The 19,082-nt window shown below is 37.4% G+C and overlaps 1 protein-coding gene across 2 annotated transcripts in view; it reads right to left on the reverse strand.

The window, feature by feature from the left end:
- PI4K2B (phosphatidylinositol 4-kinase type 2 beta) overlaps positions 1-17,617 on the reverse strand; it is a 176,225-nt gene extending 158,608 nt beyond the window's left edge. Inside the window, exon 1 of one of the 2 annotated variants that reach the window (XM_053704084.1) lies at positions 17,169-17,617. In XM_053704084.1, coding sequence (XP_053560059.1) covers positions 17,169-17,466 — 298 coding nt within the window. In that variant the 5' untranslated portion in view covers positions 17,467-17,617. The remainder of the gene's footprint in view (positions 1-17,168) is intronic. The other variant, XM_053704083.1, reaches the window with a different exon arrangement.
- Positions 17,618-19,082: the final 1,465 nt, after the last annotated feature.

Raw genomic sequence — 19,082 nt, forward strand, 5'->3', positions numbered from 1 at the left:
AAGCCTGTTGCTAGTCGCTATCACTGCAGAAAGGCTATAAGTTAATGTATACAGTATTTTCTTAGTGAAGTGCCATTCCCCAGAAATACTTTGTGCCAACATACATACATAACAGCCTGATACCAGTTGCTACTACTGCATTTAAGGCTGCACTTACATTATATTGGTATTAGCAGTATTTTCTCAGTCAATTCCATTCCTTAGAAAATAATATACTGCAACATACCTCTTTGCAGGTGAACCCTGCCCGCTGTCCCCTGTTCTGAAGTTACCTCACTCCTCAGAATGGCCGAGAACAGCAAATGGATCTTAGTTACGTCCGCTAAGATCATACACAAAAACTCAGGTAGATTCTTCTTCTAATACTGCCTGAGAAAAAACACTCCGGTGCTGTTTAAAACAACAAACTTGATTGAAGAAATAAAAACTAAATTTAATAACCACACTCCTCTCACACATCCTATCTATTAGTTAGGTGCAAGAGAATGACTGGATATGACGTGGGGGGGAGGAGCTATATAGCAGATCTGCTTGGGTGATCCTCTTGCACTTCCTGTTAGGGAGGAGTTAATATCCCATAAGTAATGGATGACCCGTGGACTGACTACACTTAACAGGAGAAAAGAAGCATTGGAAAAATATGAAGACCAGCCCTATTTTCTGTTCACACTTGAATAGAGCAATGGCACTACATGCGGACAAGATCCCAAATAGATGCCCGTATAGGGTTATAAAATAGTGATCTCAATAATATATTGTTATCGAAAGGGAGGGGTGCTTCGCACAGTATTAATAAGAACAAAATTGTGGGAATGCAAGAGATTCCCACCAAGAATGCGAAATTAGCACTCACTGTCCTGACTCCAAGGAGACGGAACAAATTGGCACATTAAAACATAACTTTTAATAAGTAGTGAATAAAAATGGGAGGGGGATTTGGAGATTAAAAACCTAGGATACAGTGGTCGTGCATGTATATACCCTAATATATAATCAATTGAATAGGCCTCTGTGGTATGATAGCCAGAATAATAATTAGGGTATTAATATGCACCTACATAAGTGACCGATGCAGTGTATAATGGATAGAGATATATATATATATATATATATATATATATAATGCAAAGTGCGAGTAAGAACCCTTAATGTGGTATATTACTTAAAGGATGTTAGCTCACGGTATGTACCAGGAAATAATATGGCAAAAACTGTGCGTTACTAGTAATGCACGTGTATTATTCAATGAAATTATAAGTTACTTTATACTAGTGTAACACCACTCTTATGGTCGGTAAATAAGTGATACCAAACAATCTGGGATTACACTTGTAAATTAGTTATAATATAGTATAGTGATATATTGGGGTACTTTAATACAAATATGCTTGCTAATGTATCATTCATTAGTATCAAACTGGGTACTATAGATCCATAAAATTTATATCCTGAGTAGCACCATGGTTACCAATACCAGAATATTAAGTCCAAAGTTAATGCTGTGTAATACAGTAACAACTGAATGTATGGATATCGGTGCCAGTGACTTGATAAATGTAGATCCTATGGATCACAACTCAGGATAAGATATAAAAGTAGAATTATCTAATATATACAGTTGTTGGAATTATATTGACCTAAGTAATGTTATGGATATACTGGTATCCACAATAATAGGGGTCTATATAATCCTATAACAGCAAGTGTATCACAATTGTGTATTACGCTGATAGCGACTTAAAGTTAAAAGTTAGTTGGAATTTATTATGATTAGCTCAGAGAATGATTAGGAACTTGTGTAAATTGGTGGTTTATCAATTACTAAGGTTGTAAGCATTGGTTCTAGAATGTAGAGCGTATCGTATATTGTTGAGTTCAGATTCCACTAACAAAGGTCTGCTGTGGAATAACCAATGCTGTTATAATTCATCCTGCCATATATATGAGTAAAGATAGTCTCCACTTCTTACAGGCACTGATTTATGTATCAGCAGTGCCACACATCCAACTATGAGCTTGCGTTTGTAACAATCTGTAATACAGGGGGAACTTTGTTTCCAAATAACTGCAGCGGTAAATAAAATAGTTTGTACATAGAAGTAGTAGCGTTGTGTACAATTGCAGGTTATTATTACGTGTGAAAAGCAGAGATCTCTAATCATTGGCTAGTCATATATGGTCAATTGATTTCAGTTCATATAGTGATGTAACAATGTACTTTCTTAGATCAATAGTTATATAGACTATATCAAAACTTATTGCCTCTATTGAAATAATCAATGTAATAATACGAGAGGTCAAATGTGTATAAAGTGTTTCAACGTGTGTGACCTCGCTGAAAAAACATCAATTCATATCCATTGTCAGTACTTGTTCGTGGGCAACCAATATTCCTGAGATTTATTTGGCCCTGTATGTGAGCAGAGATTTTCCCAACCTGGTTACGGTAATAAGTATATCAATGATATTGCCCAACTAATTGTATACTTGTTTGTGGTCATATACGGGCAGTTATGTTGCCCAGTCACTGCAACGGTAAGCTAAATCATTAACTCACAGAAGTAATAGCATTCTGCAAAGTTGCTTGATTATTGTAATATATTAGATACAATAGTAGCTGGTCGATATCTAATTATAAACCTGTTTGTGATCATATGCGGGCAGTTATGTTGCCCAGTCACTACAGCGGCAAGCTAAATAATTAACTCACAGAAGTAATAGCATTATGCAAAGTTGCTTAATTATTGTTATAAATTAGATACAATAGTAGCTGTTCGATATCCAATGAAGTATCAACCACCTTCTGATATTATGAATGGTGCTGACATTCAAGGGTAGAATCAGCATGTTTGAGAGTTTGCCCTGAAATATAACTAAGTATATACCCAATTATAGCAATCTATTAAATTATCAACATATGGGACCACGTATCCTAAACTAAAAGAACTCCCATCGGCTCTGTCTAAGCACCTAACGCGTTTCGCCCCCGTATAGGGCTTTATCAAAGGCGGTGGGCCGTCCGTCTCTGGGAAATATATAACCGGTGTGCACCGGATGTTCCGCCCACTAAGGATTCTGATTGGTTGACAGAACTGTCAATCATTTGCAATTACGATCCGATCAGTGACGGATTCTTAAGGAGAATTAAAGTAATACATCAGATAATATTCTGTTTAAGATGGTATGTATTTGGTAATAGGGCTAAACAGAAGATGATGAAATGTTTAAGGGTACAAAGTGAGAAAAGTAGAAATCTGTAGAACCTATAAATATTGTGAACAATATTTATCTATCCACATCTAACATGGTTTGCATATCAATTTATATATGTAACAATGATATTAAAGATACTTGTGTTGTAAACATTTATATAATTAATACATCAGATATTACATTTACACTGATATGTACTAGGTAATAGAGCTAACAGAACATAATGGAAATGCCAAAAGGTGAAAAATGAGACGAATATGAATCAATGGATCCTATGAATATTGTAGATATTTATATTGAAATAGAATGTATCCCCGTCTAACATGGTTTACAAATCTATTCATATATGTGCACCAGTGATATTAATAGTGGTTATGTTGTAAACATTTATTTGGATAGGAAGCCATATGTATTGTCTCTTATTTAAAGTAATTCCTTGCTTAGAACTATTAAATAAATGGTAGTAGTCTTTACAGATCTGGTTTTGTACTTAATACAGACTTTCTACCATTATTAAAAATGTAACTAACAGGCATATATGGTCCTTATTTTTGGCGATTGCTTTTTTGGAAATATTCCATTTATTATATTATAATAGAAGAAAAAAAAAGGGAGTGGTATTGTTTCTATCTCTTGTTAGGATTCAATGAATTTACAACAACATTATAATAAAACATTTGTTTGACACTCCTAAGAGAGACTGAAATAAATGTATTAATATACATATAAATTATATTTATACAGCAAAGTAGTATATTCAACGTGTTGCTGTATTTCTAAAATAAAATTAAAATTGTATTGAAAAAAATCTTGTGTATTTCTTGAAATATCATTGAATATGTGGTGATTTGTGTGTATTTTGAGTGTGTATTGATAATGGTTAAATAAGTGCAATGTGTATGTGAATTTAGAGGTAAGAAGACCCTTGTTATTAAATAAGAGGGAATAAATTATGTAATAAAATAAAATGAAGTGTTGAAAATGACTTGGTGTATAAATAAACCAAGCCAGGATAATCAATCCCAGTGAAAAAACGTGATTAGGAGTTAGCAACCATGAGGTGACTAAATTAATGTGAAACAAATTTATATAACCAGTGAGTAAAATTGTGCATTACATATATGTGATGAAAGGTGATGGTGACTGGTAAGATATTGGACACAATGACATCTGTGAAATGGGCAATCTACAGAGTTGTCCCTGTATGTGCTTGTTGACTTTGTGGTTAGATTGCCTGTTCTCTAGATGCTTTCTCTTCATTTGTTTTTTTTCCTTTTTGGTAATGAATCCAATGGAAGAAATTCTAGATACTATAATACACAGATATAAAAATGGAGTGGTTATCTGAAAAGAATATATTTATAAAAATACATAATAATTGTTTTGTTCGTTAAAGCCAGATGGCTGTACTGTATTGAGTAGATAGATCCATCTACTTTCAACTCTCAGTAACGCAGTTTCCAGGTCTCCTCCTCTGATGCCCATGCTTACTTTTTCAATACCCCAACAGGCAAGATCTTCCTGTCTGGAGTTATGGAATTCCAGGAAATGAGCAGCAACACTAGTAATGGATTTGCCATCCAATTTGTTTTGCGCTGCATTTTTAATATTTCTTAGGTGCTCCATCAGTCTAGTTCTATTTTCTTGTTGTCATTCCAACATAGTACTTATCACAGGTACATTTAAGTACATAGACCACACCTTCTGTTTGGCAACTAATATACTTTTGAATTTTGTGGATTTTGCCAAAATCGGTCTGTTATACTGGATGTCTTTTTAATGTATTTACAGGTACTACAATGTCCACATTTGTTTGATCCTGGATTAAATGCAGTTTTAGTTTTTCTAGATTGAAAGTGACTACTGGATAGGAGATCTTTCAAGTTTTTTGTCCGTCTGTAGCTTATTGCTGGTTTGTCTCCTAGGCATTTCTTCAGGGTGGGATCAGTCATAAGAATATCCCAATGTTTGGATATTATTTGTACCACTTCTGGAGTTTGTGAATTATACGTGAGGATCAGTCTCGGTTTATTATCCCCTACTTTAATTTTTTTATATAGGAGATCTTGCCCGTTTGTTGTTTGAGCTCTAATTTTGGCTCTTTTTAAGCTTCTTTTGCTATATCCTCTTTCAATTAAGCGTGTGGTTAATTTTTCAGCTTGATTCTTAAATGCACTTTCTTCTGAGCAGTTTCTGCGTACTCTAAGAAATTCGCCAGTTGGTAAGCCTCGGATGGTGCCAGGTGCATGGGCACTGGTACTGTATAGAAGACTGTTGGTCGCCGTAGGTTTTCTATATAAATTGGTTTGGATATTACCCTCACAGTCCTTGATATTCAGGTCCAGAAAATTTATGTCTCTGACTTGCTTTGTGTGTTAATTTGATATTCAAATTGTTTTTATTGAGTATTTCCAGGAATGTCAGTAGTTCATCATGTGTCCCTTCCCAGATAAAGAAGATATCTTCTATGTATCTTATCCACATAGGTATTAGATCTGCATATATGTTGTTGGTATCAAACACTTCTTCTGCCTCCCACCATCCTAGGAAGAGATTTGTGTACGTCGGGGCACATGCTGTGCCCATAGCCGTACCTCGTATTTGCAAGTAATGTTGATATTCGAATATGAATGTATTGTTTGTTAAAACAAACTCCAGTAATTTCAGGATGAAGTTGTCGTGTGGTTTACCCTCTTCAGATTTCTGTTCCAGAAAATAACGTACTGCTTGGAGTCCATCTTTGTGTTGAAATCGATGTGTACAGTGACTCAACATCCGTTGTCACTAGCCAGGTTGATGCATCAAGAGAGTGATATTATTTAATCTTTGGAGTACCTGCATGGTATCCTGTACATATGAGGGGAGTTCAAGGACATATTCTCTTAGTCAAAAATCTATATATTCACTTGCTTTTTCGGTAAGGCAACCGATGCCCGAGACTATCGGTCTGCCTGGTGGAGTATCTTGACTTTTATTTATCTTCGGTATTAAGTAAAAGGTAGCAACCTTAGGTTTAGATACATTTCGATATTTTTTCTCCTTTTCATTAATTATCCCCTCATATGCCGCCTACGTGATCAATTTGTTATATTTTGTGTGAATATTAGGCATAGGGTTGTTAAACAATTTGACATAGATAAAAACTGCTTTCAGTTGTTTATATACTTCCTTCAAGTATAATGAAAGGGGCCAAATTACTATATTAGCACCCTTGTCTGAATTTCTTATGACTACTTCATCCCACTCTTGCAATGCTAATCTTTCCTTAAAAAAAGGTCAGGTTGTTTGTTCTAGGTAATGCATTAAGTTTCGTAATTTCATTACAGATCATTTTGTTTGAAAATATCCAATTGTGGAGCATTTATATTTTGGAGGTACAAATGTTGATTTATTATGGATTTTGTTTCTCCATTTTTTATTTTGACTGGGGTCATTCTCATCCAGTATACTTTGAAGTTCTTGAATAGTCTGTAATTCTTCTGAATTCCAACCCCATTCAGGTTCTTTGTTAGTAAAGAACTTTTTTAAAAGTAATGTGCGTATATACAGTTGAATGTCTTTAATGACTTCAAATTTATCTATCGTTTGCGATGGACAGAAAGACAAGCCCTTGGATAATACCACTATGTGGTTATCTGAGAGTTGTATGTCAGATAAATTAATCACTCTTAGTGATTCAGACGTATCTGAAAGGGCTGGGTGTCCTCTTGTGTTGGTTCCCGTTCCTCTGATGGTTCGATTGTTGAAATGTTCTCCCTCTAGCAGGCCTTTTGTTTTTTCCCCCTCCCTCTTCTGGTTTTTCTTGCTCCCCTCCTGATTCTAAAAAATCTTTCCTCTTGTTACGACTTGAAGAGCGGGGGGCTATCGTTGATGTTACATTAGGAGTAATGACTGTACTGCCAGAGGTACCTTCTTCATCGGTGTCAGATACGTCACTTTCCACAATTGTGACTTTTGGATTGGCGTTTGGTTGTTTATAGAAAGATCTTTTGCGCCATTTGTATACCCTATTGTTGGTAAAATCATTTATATCTGTTGATTTTTCCTTGCTTAGTACTTTTTAGTTCTAACTCATACTTGTCTAATTCCTTTTGGTATGTCTTATATGGATTTCTCAAATTCTGGATTACTTTGGAACTGTTTCATCATATTCCTGGATTTTAGTTTCAAATAAATCATATTCAGACTGATCGTTCATTAGTATTTTCATTAGTTTGGTAGAGCACTCAGAAAGCGCCTCTTCCCATTCCGTGCTTAGTAAGGATTTTTGAATTCATATGCCGGGAATGGCTGAATTCTCAGGCCTCTTGGTATTAATTTCTTCTCAATATATTTTTCAAAAAAATGGCGATTCCACCATACCTTGTCTTGTCTGAACATGGTCTTGTGTAGATATCTAACAGCTCCATCTAATGAGATACGAGTAGTATTGGAATTTGTATTATTACCTTCTTCAAAAATTTCCTCTAGGTCGGCTGCTCTTTTTTGCTGTCTAGTTAGTCTGTCTTTATCCCATGGAAACTCCATGGTTATAGTAGAGTTAGAGAGTCTGTGTGCTCTATTGCTCTAGAATTCTGGAGAGCCAGATATCTAAAATGTTCACACTTGAATAGAGCAATAGCACTACATGCGGACAAGCTCCCAAATAGATGCTCGTATAGGGTTATAAAATAGTGATCTCAATAATATATTGTTATCGAAAGGGAGGGGTGCTTCGCACAGTATTAAGAACAAAATTATATATATATATATATATATATATATATATATATATATATATATATATATATATATATATATATATATATATATATATATATATATATATATATATCATACGTGCGTGTATGTATATATGCACATGTGTATACACACACATATACTACTTAGCCGGTAGCCCAGCACTTAATCCACTCTGGTGTAGCCAAAGCGTGGGTGCAACCCTCGTGAGGATTAAATAGAACTGTGCTGGTAAAGGAGGGCACTCACAGGACTTTTGAGAACAAATAATGCAAATTTCATGGGCCTTCTTCAAGACAAGATATAATTGGAGTAGAGCAGCATGCATCCACTCCTGACGGCGTCCAAGCCGAATTCCCAATAGAACAGTGTTAATACATTCATACACAAAAAAGTGAGGGGGGGGTTAGAATTACCTTTAAGGGACAACACAATATGTTTTGTTGTTTTAAAAGATAGATAATCCCTTTATTACCCATTCCCCAGTTTAATGTTATCTATATGAAACACATGAACCTCTAGTGGTCAAAATGCATTCAGCTTAGAGGCAGCCTTCAAGGTCTAATAAATTAGCATATGAACCTCCTAGTTTTAGCTTTCAACTAAGAATACCAAGAAAACAAAGCAAAATAGGTTATACAAGTAAATTGGAAAGTTGTTTAAAATTGCATGCGCCATTTGAATCATGAAAGGGTTTATTTTTACTTGACTGTCCCTTTAACCCTTTGAGTGCTAATGACAGCTCTGAGCCATCAGAGTTTCTCACTCTGGTGCTAATGACGGCTCAGAGCAGTCAAGAGCACTCTTCCCACCTTGAGGGAGATCTGGGGGCTCCTTACTGCTCCTACCCCGGCGATCATGCCTGTAGAGTGACAGGCATCGCCGGGGCTTCACGTGATGCGCGCAATTACTTGATGACGTCACCGCGCAACTTTATTTATACTTAACAATGTTAAGTATAGGAGGAGGGGGCATGCTGCTTAAAAGCCTGTATTCTCAGGCATCTAAGCAGCTACAGACCCCCAAGACCCATTGTTGGAAAGGTAATCGCCTAAACTTTCCAACAGTGTAAGTCTTGGGGGTCTGTAAAAAAAAAAAAAAAAAAAATATTAGCACCCAGGTGGGAAATGGCTTAGCAGCCAAAGGGTTAATGAAAAAGGCTAGCTAACCACAATTACTGGACAACTGATTATATCACCTGGGTTGTACTAAAGACATCCTGAAAAACCTGACCACTTAGTGGTCCTGAGGACTGGAATTATGTCACAAGACAGTGTTTTCCCCAGAACCCTTTAAGCGGGTGCAGCACCCAGCTAAAATTTTAGCCAATATTAAGATGCATTTGCAAACATTAAAAGTTTTTTTATTGCACAAATCATCATAATATTAGAAAATAATAAACTGCCCCTCACCAAGCTACTTTATAACACCACCGGCTGGTGAAATTTTCAGTGGAGGACAGACAGCTTTGTGTGAGTGGTATGGTCTTCAAGCACTATTCATTCTGGGATGCACACATACTCCAGTGAGAAAGAGGCAGAAATGAGGGGGGGGGGGGGGCTCATTTAGACACTATGGTGGATTAAACTGGCATGTAATATCCTAATGAAAAAGATCCATAATACATACAAAGTTATTTGCACATACATTATACTGTAGTAAGACTAGTCAGGGGACTGAATTTAAAGCTGGAAATAATGTTTAGTGTTAGAAAAACTAGAATGAGATTTAAAAATGGCTTATAATGTCAAGAATCTTTAACCAGACAGGATCTACCGGACAAACCTTTTTGGCCTAAAAGCCCAGAGGCAAAACTTTTTTCACTTTCTGCAATCAGATTTTTTTAGTTAAAATTTTTCTGCAGGTCATTTTGAAATTAAATAAAATTTTAAAATTAAGCAGTTACAATAAAGCATGGATCGTCATAAATGAATATAATGCTGCTTTGCAGTGCTGCTCTGTATGTGACTGTTCTCTTCAAACAGCACTTCACTCTGGTTGCACTGTGGTAAGGAATACTTGCCCAGTGCAGCCAGACCACAGAGCTATTTAAAGAAAAACAGTCTGATGTGGAGCAGTGTTGCAAAGGGAAAGCGCTAACAGTTCCTGTATGTGTCCTGTTCTTTCTGCAGACATGCTGCATTTTCTGCAATGACATCTCAGATCACAGCATGTTCTGCCATGGGGCCTAATACTATGGAATAGACATGAGCTATAAAATAAGGCCAGTAAAAGAAAAAATCCTTCTTGTGAATCTTGAGTAAGCCAATGTACAAGGTTGGGTGTTCCCCAAACCAGGTTAGGTGGCATTTCCCAATCTGAATTCCTGATTTTTCTCTTCATATGGCTAGGGCTTCTATCATAATATTGCCCCTAAAACTCACTATTTGAAAGGTAATAAAGAGAGCAATTTGACCTTAGATTTCAGGTGGAGAGTAGGTATTTAGTATGGAAAGGTAAGTATATTTTTGGAGTGGAATGAGAACATCTTGTGGTTCCTTCAGAAAGTTTGTTAGTATTCAAAAATGCCTGGTTCTGATAAAGTTTTGATTTTTTGCCACTGCGTTAAGCCAAGTTGTCCAACCTCAAAGTGATAGTAAATCCTAGCGTTTGACAAATAAAAGGAGCTTTTAGCATGAAGTATTTTAATTGTTCATGACTGAAAGTCCCCTATAATTGTTGCACTTGTAAATACGAGCGTTTCAAAAACGCTAGGATTTACCATCACTTTAAAGCGCTGGTTTTCAAACCTGTCCTCAGGCCTCTCTAACAGGCCACATTTTGATGATATCTTAACTAGAGCACAGGTGAAATAATCAGCTGATTAGTAAACATGGTTATTTTTACCTACTCTCATCCGAGGTTATCCAGAAAATCTGGCCAGTTAGGAAGGCCTGAGTACAGGTTTGAAAACTCTCCCCTTTATAAAATCAGATACGGAATGTTAATGATATTTTAGATGGAGGTTAAATCATCAGTTGTAATGAGGTTGTGCTATAACTTACTTTTTAATACAGATATGAAATTCTAATACTTCGTTCTCCACCACCCACTTCAAAAGTCAATTTTTCTGTGACCTAAAGGTTTGAATTGTTCTTCAATCAGCCCTGTCCCCATATGGCACCTTTTGTTGTAGCTATAGTGCCAATTGGTATTAGAATTTAATATCTATTTTTAAAAGTAAGTTACAACTAATGAATGAAAATGAAACTCCATCTAAAATATTACTATAATTCTGGATCGGATTCTAAAAAGGAGAAAGTTTACCATCCCTTAAAAAGGGATAGTAAACCTAAATTGTTTCTTTCATGATTCGGATAGAGCATGCCATTTTAAGCACCTTTCTAATTTACTCCTATTATCAATTTGCATTTGTTCTTGTTATCTTTAGTTAAAAAGCAGGAATATAAAGCTTAGGAGCCAGCCCGTTTTTGTTTCAGAACCTGGTTTACGCTTGCTTAATTGTGGATAAATGAAACCACCAATAATAAAGCGCTATCCAGGGTGCTGAAAATGGGCCGGTGTTTTATTGAAAAATCCAAAATTACGTCACTTCCAGTGACTGCATAAATCTGATTAGTTGTGCATCCTGTCCCTCACGGAGACACGGGCCACTCAGATGGGCGCTATAATCGCCTATCTTGTAAACCTCATTCCCCAAGGTTCACTTGGGGTGGAAGCCAGAGGATCGGCGGGGGGGGGGGGGGGGGACACCAGAGGCAAAAACAAATATTTAAAATGGAATTGTCAACGGAAGTGACGTAGTCTTGGAGTTTGACAGAACACCGGCTCCTAAGCTTTATATTTCTGCTTTTTAAATAAAGATAGCAAGAGAACGAATAAATATTGTTAATATGACCAAATTAGAAAGTGGTTTAAAAATTGCATGCTCTATCTGGATCATTAAAGAATAAAATTGGGTTTAGTATCCGTTTAAATCCAGGTGGACTTTCAATATATTTTACTTGCCTCTGCACTTTTCCAAAGCCTAAATAGCATACACGTTTAACCAAAGACATACAAAGTGAAATTGAGAAGCACCGATACCAGCCAAAGGGTTAAAACTTAAAAAAACTTTTATTTAGCAAATCGTGACACAAGGCTTATTGCCGAAAAATGTCAGCCTTTTGCACTTTTTCCATGTACCCTCTCCGTCAGTGTTACCAGGGTTTGTGATAACCTGTTCGTTTAACGATTTGCTAAATAAAAGTTTTAACCCTTTGGCTGGTATCGGTGCTCCTCAATTTCACTTAGTTTGTCTCATCACACTTGGGCCAGGAGTGAGCACGTAAGGCTTTAAGGGACCTACGGGGAAACGGTCAACAGATCTGCTTTGTCCTGAGCCCTGGGTGAGCTGTACCATTGGCGGGAAGGTCAGGAGGCCTTTAACTGCTACCGTTTGACATAAGCAGAATACGGACAAGCCAAGCAAGGATTCTCTGGCACCCACCCTACAATTTTCAGGGACCTGGAGGGGCGATTTGTGAGTAACAAGTATTTGTTCATACTGTCTACTTTGAATTGTTAAATTTCATTTTACATTACACAGTCACCCCAATGAGGATCAGTATCCAGCACGAGGGAAGGTAGTTAGGATACACTGGACACAGCGGACTGTAAAATGGGACACAGCACAGAACATCACTAGTATACCTGAGCATAGGTATTAAATTGCTTTTGTGTAAAGATTACCCTTTTAATAGCCTGCAGGGTATTTATACGGATATGTTCAGAATTGACTGTTGGTGTACTTGGATGTATCCAAATGCTAGCATATTCTAGTATGCACTTTTGACTGTTTTTGGTGAGATCCTATTCCCAACATAACCAAAGACCTATCTCCATCTTTGAAGGCACAAGCAGAGCAGCTCTCTAGCAAGAAACTGCAAGTGATCATCATCACCAATTCCTGCTCAGTTTACAAGCCATGTTATGGGCAAAATTTATCAAGCCCCGAAAAAAATGCACCTAAAAAGTCGATTATTTTCGCAATAGTTCGCAAAGTGTGAAGTCAAAAATGTCGCCAGTATTTATCAAAATTCTAGAGACATTTTTGGGGCAAAACTTTTTTGCCATGTCAAGCGAATGGCTGATCCTAGTTTTCTTTCGAAAATGTAATTTTCACTTTATTTATCAATCTTAATTTTAGACACCAGTAAATGGTTTATTGTTTTAATGAAGTGATTGTTTAAAAGAATGTTATTTCTTATATATTAAAGTTAGTTTTATTTTGCCCCTTCTTTGGCTCTCTTTCATTAAAGTGGATGTAAAGTCACTGATAGACAATCCGAACTGCTGTATCTCTCAAAATTAGCATAAGTCTAAGTCATCGGTTTTTTTTTGTGTTTTTTTTAACCCCTTAATGACAACTGACGTACCAGGTACGTCATGCAAAAACTTACTGTTAATGAAAATTGACGTACCTGGTACGTCAGTTGTCTAACAGAGTGCTGGAAGTGATCACAATCGCTTCCAGCAGCTCTGAGGGTATTGCAGTGATGCCTCGATATGGAGGCATCCTGCAATACCCCTTTACAAGCCTCCGATGCAGAGAGAGCCACTCTGTGGCCCTCTCTGCACCGGTAGCGATGTTGCCGATGTCGGGTGGGAGGAGGGAGTGTGCGCGATGCGCGTGCACACATTAGCCACACTGACAATGAAGGAACTGGAAGGGAAAAAAAAAAAAAAGTTACATTTTTTTTTTTTTTTTTACATATAAAAGGATCTGGGAGGGGGAGGGGGAGGGGGTGTGGTTTTGGTGGGGGCTGCTACACTACAGAAATAATTAAAAATAAAAATAAAAGTAATAAATAAAATTAAAATACTTTGGTTTTTGGGGCCAAACTGGGTACTGGCAGACAGCTGCCAGTACCCAAGATGGCGGTAATTAGGTAGGGGAGAGGGATCAGGGAGGTTGGTGCCAAGGCAGGGGTCCATCAGAACTAACATATTTTATTATTTTTATTTAAAAAAAAAAAAAAAAAAAAAAAAAAAAAAAAAAAACCTCTTTTATTTAGTACTGGCAGACTTTCTGCCAGTACTTAAGATGGCGGGAACAATTGTGGGGTGGGGGAGGGAAGAGAGCTGTTTGGGAGGGATCAGGGGGTGGGATGTGTCAGGCTGATCTCTAAAATTAACCCTGCAAGCTCCCTAATTTAACCCCTTCACTGCTGGGCATAATTCACGTGTGGTGCGCAGCAGCATTTAGCGGCCTTCTAATTACCAAAAAGCAGCGCCAAAGTCATATAAGTCTGCTATTTCTGAACAAAGGGGATCCCAGAGAAGCTTTTACAACAATTCCTGCCATAATAGCACAAGCTGTTTGTAAATAATTTCAGTGAGAAACCAAAATTGTGAAAAATGTAAAGTTTTTTTTTTTTTTATTTGCTCGCATTTGGCGGTTAAATGGTGGCATAAAATATACCAAAATGGGCCTAGATCAATACGTGGGGTTGTCTACTACACTAAAGCTAAAATAATTAACCCTACAAGCTCCCTAATTAACCCCTTCACTCCTGGGCATAAAACACGTGTGGTGCGCAGCGGCATTCTAATTACCAAAAAGCAACCACAAAGCCATATAAGTCTGCTATTTCTGAACAAAGAGGATCCCAGAGAAGCATTTACAACCATTTGTGCCATAATTGCAGAAGCTGTTTGTAAATAATTTCAGTGGGAAACCTAAAGTTTGTGAGAAAATTTGTGAAAAAATTAACTTTTTTTTTTTTTTTTTTTATCGCATTTGGCGGTGAAATGGTGGCATGAAATATACCAAAATGGGCCTAGATCAATACTTTGGGATGTTTTCTAAAACAAAATATATACATGTCAAGGGATATTCAGGTATTCCTGACAGATATCAGGGTTCCAAAGTAACTAGCGCTAATTTTGGAAAAAAGTGGTTTGGAAATAGCAAAGTGCTACTTGTATTTATTGCCCCATAAATTGCAAAAAAAGCAAAGAACAAGTAAACATTGGGTATTTCTAAACTCAGGACAAAATGTATAAACTATTTAGCATGGGTGTTTTTTGGTGATTGTAGATGTGTAACAGATTTTGGGGGCCAAAGATAGAAAAAGTGTTTTTTTCCATTTTTTCCTCATATTTTATTATTTTTTTTTAGTAAATTATAAGATATGATGAAAATAATGGTATCTTTAGAAAGTCCATTTAATGACGAGAAAAACGGTATATAATATGTGTGGGTACAGTAAATGAGTAAGAGGAAAATTACAGCTAAACACAAACACTGCAGAAATGTAAAAATAGCCATTGTCATTAAGGGTAAGAAAATTGAAAAATGGTCCGGTCATTAAGGGGTTAAACTCTATATTTTATAGATGTATATACTTAGTTCGAATCGTCTTGCTCTCTCCCTCCGCCCGCCATTTTCGTCCTCGTTTATTACTTTGATTGACACATCAATAAACTAATGATTGGTCTTACCCCGTGGCGTCCAGCCCCTTTTTCAAAACGTCATTATGACTTTATGCGCATGCGTCTTTTCTATGCGCAAACAAACTGCTGTGGTATTTTGAAGCACTGCACATACACGTAAGCATGTGCACAAAAAGCGTGCAGCCATAAACCTCGGAACAGCAAATTCGGAAGTTTATTTGAAACGCATGCGCACAAAAACGGAGGATTGTGAACGCGCTTTGGTAATACGTCATAGAGCGGGTGGGACCGCTCTAGACGTTATGCGAAGGAAAGAAAGGAAGTAATGGATGGGAGGAGCTCCAACTGAAAACGGAGCTAAGTTGAAAAGTAAAATATGTTATATTTTGCATATTTTAATATAATAACAATGCGGTATCAATAATATAGTTAATAAGAATCTATATTTATTTGGAATAAGTGTAAAATTTACATTCACTTTAAGGAAGGGTGCCCGTTTTTTGGAGCTCATCTTCTCTCTTTTTAATACTTATTTCAATTGCACTTAAATTATTTTACTTTTTTATAATATATTTATTATTCAGGATCTGTGCCTTGTTGTGGGCAATTTCTAACCCTAGATACAGCAAGAAAGACATTTCCATTTTCCCTCCAGACAAACAACAATATCGCTCTTTATTTTTCACTCCTCGCAACCTACAAATTGGCGAGATTAAAAGCAGTGAATATTACATGCACCACTTTTCATAAATATATGAGAACTGCGAATATATACAGGCATTTTAAAATGCCAAGAGATTAATACAAGAATTAGGCATTTCCAGACAACTTATTCGCATATACTTAAGACTTGCGAATGGTTATGAGTCAATTTGTTCGCACATATGAAAAGTTGCGACTTTATTGGCGCATAACCTTTCATAAATATGGTGATATCATTTGTGAGGTTTTTTTGACGACAAATGTAAGAATTTTCTTATTCTCACTTTGATAAATGTTGCCCTCTGTTTAGGAGCTGCACTGCACCTTTGCAATAGTTAAACAATAATAGGATCGGTAATTGTAACTTTACATGCACTTATCAATTACACAGCATTTATTTTTTACTTCAGTCATTTTAAAACAGCTATATTCTGGTGAAAATTGCATATCGCTGCATGTTGCTAGGCAGTTTTTTGGCAACTCTAACCGGTGGTATTTGTCTCACTAAAACACTTTGACGTGTGTTCTTATATTATTGTAGTATATGGCCCACCAATAGCTGTACCTACATGAATAGGCAGAGCACCCCAGCTACATGTATCTGTCTGATCTGTACAATTAGTCAACAATGCAGCTTTTTAATCTTGAACAAAACAGTACTGATTATTTTAATACTGTTCATAAAGGTGCAAATTTTATGTCAGTTAATAATAGTTCCAAAAACACTAAACTCAGTGAATGAAAAAGTAATTTGTAGCATCCTGGAGAAAAAAAATAAATATATATGGTCCACCTTTGGTTGCAGCAACAAAGCATATGGACAACCCAAATGCAAGTAATTGTACATAAGTGTGTTTGTTCCTCAAGTCCTAAAACTGGTTAGGAGTAGCAGGTAGTCTGATTATTATATTATACGCCTGTCACACTAGATGACATATGTCTATGACAACAATACTGTCAAACTGCTACCAGCCGTCTGCTTCTAGTGACCCACAAGAACTCATCACACAGACCTGTCCCCTAAGAGCAAGTAGGTGACAAATGCGGAATGCCACGCAATGCATTGCAGCCTTCTCTGGAGTTACAATGCGGATGGAAGCCAAGGAACCAGTTACCTGAGCTAGTGAAGAGGCTTTCCCGGTCAGAGGACGAGCTGAGCCTCGCTGTTCTTTTCTTGCCTCCCTTAGGAGAAGGCTCGCCGGATTTTTTCAGCAGTGGCTCTTCTTCCCCTGGATCCTCCTCTGTCCGGTCAGTGAAAAAACGTACTGCGCTTCCGGGTGTTGCCCTGCCGCCGAGCCCTATCTGAGGGGACACCGGTTCCAAAGGTGTTGCAGCCTCCCCGTTATCGCCAGTATCTAAGAACACCAAAAGCGGCGGGGAGGCCCCTCTTTCATTCTGCTGCCCCTCCGCCATCACCCTTCTACCGGTCAATGATGTAGATATAAACTCCCAGCAACAAGACACTCCATCCTACCACCGGACAACGCTGCTTTAATGAAATAGTCCCCACCTCCTGCGCGTGAACCAATTGCCGACCCCGCGAAACACAGCGCGCAACCCTCAGCAAGGTTGTGTACGTGTACGCGCCTATCAGAAAACCAGACTACAGTAGAGCTTTGCGCACTTCCCATTGGTTGCGCCTCGGCCAAGCAGGTCTCGTGCTTTAGTAACTGCGCGTACGTGTAGTGCTGACGGGTGACCCAGAGGCTGAGGTGCTGTGACGCAACGAGGAGCTAGTTTTACTACATTTTCCTGGAACTTGTGCGCTATGCATCATTTCAATGCTAACATTAGCGAGAAAAACTAATAGTTCAAACTCACGGTTTTAAAAATGCTGGAAGTCGATGGCCATATCTTACATTTATTACTTGTTACATGCATTATATGAATCGCACAAAACAAGCCTGGGGACTTTTATTATGTGGCATGAACTCAAATGTTAGGCGACACGAACTGTCAGTTGTGGGAGACTGCGCACTTTTACACGTTGATGAATATTTGTTTATATTTTACTCATGAAGCTATTGAATGTTGTCTTACAATGTATTTAAATATAAATCCTGCTATCCAACTACTTATTAGATAAAGGAATTTTGGTGAAATTTGTCTACTAATGACTAAAGCAAAATGTTGTACAACCATCTAATTACTGGGGAATGAGTAGTTAGCTAAGCTTCCCTGACTACCAAGAAAACATAAAGCAATTACTTATTTTTGTACCCACTCTAAGGGAAACATAATAATTTCAACTCTTGTGTGCCATGAGCAGTGCTTTACTTATTTATGTCAGTATTACACATATTGATTTGTATCCCTTTAGGGCCAGTAACACAAAGGGTTTGATTTATCAAACAGGGGCATATGTATTTGCCCCCGTCTGCCCGGCTTCTTTTGCAATCCGCTGCCCGCATTTTCATTGGACAGAGCACTCTTGTGCAACCCTGCCCGTGTACAGCCAATCACACGCTGGCAGGAGCTGGTTGTTCGAGCCAGGCTACAAAAAGCACTAAGCACACACAATAATAAGCATGCATAGTGGAAATTCAATATGGAGCCATATTTGTAAAATTTTGATGTATCCATTCTTTGAATATATTTTCTGGACTTTTGGTTGAAATACCTTACTGCCTAGGTCAATACTGGACGGCAACCCTTATCACTAGTAGCAGCATGGGCAATGGGATCTATTCACTTTATTCAAGCTTGCCAACATATCTGATAAACTAATCATTAAACACCCAATAAGAAAATAATGCTAAGCCAGGGAATGAACAACAGCATACCAGCTTGTCCTATGACGAGTTCTCAACCCAGGAGCAGTCACTTTTTGCCCAGAATGTGCCTTTCATAGAGTGGAACTTTCCTGCATTATATCAGTCTTGTACTGTCTAAAAAACAGAGCACCTCTAACTGAGAGATATGGCAACACCAGAGACACATTTTGGCCTTGTGTAGGACTTGTCAGCAAGGTGCAGGCATATCCCTCTTGAAACATCAGGTTTTCTGCCAGACTAATCTCCAAGGGTCAT

This window comes from Bombina bombina, chromosome 2 (genome assembly GCF_027579735.1).
Source record: "Bombina bombina isolate aBomBom1 chromosome 2, aBomBom1.pri, whole genome shotgun sequence".
Taxonomy (NCBI): domain Eukaryota; kingdom Metazoa; phylum Chordata; class Amphibia; order Anura; family Bombinatoridae; genus Bombina; species Bombina bombina.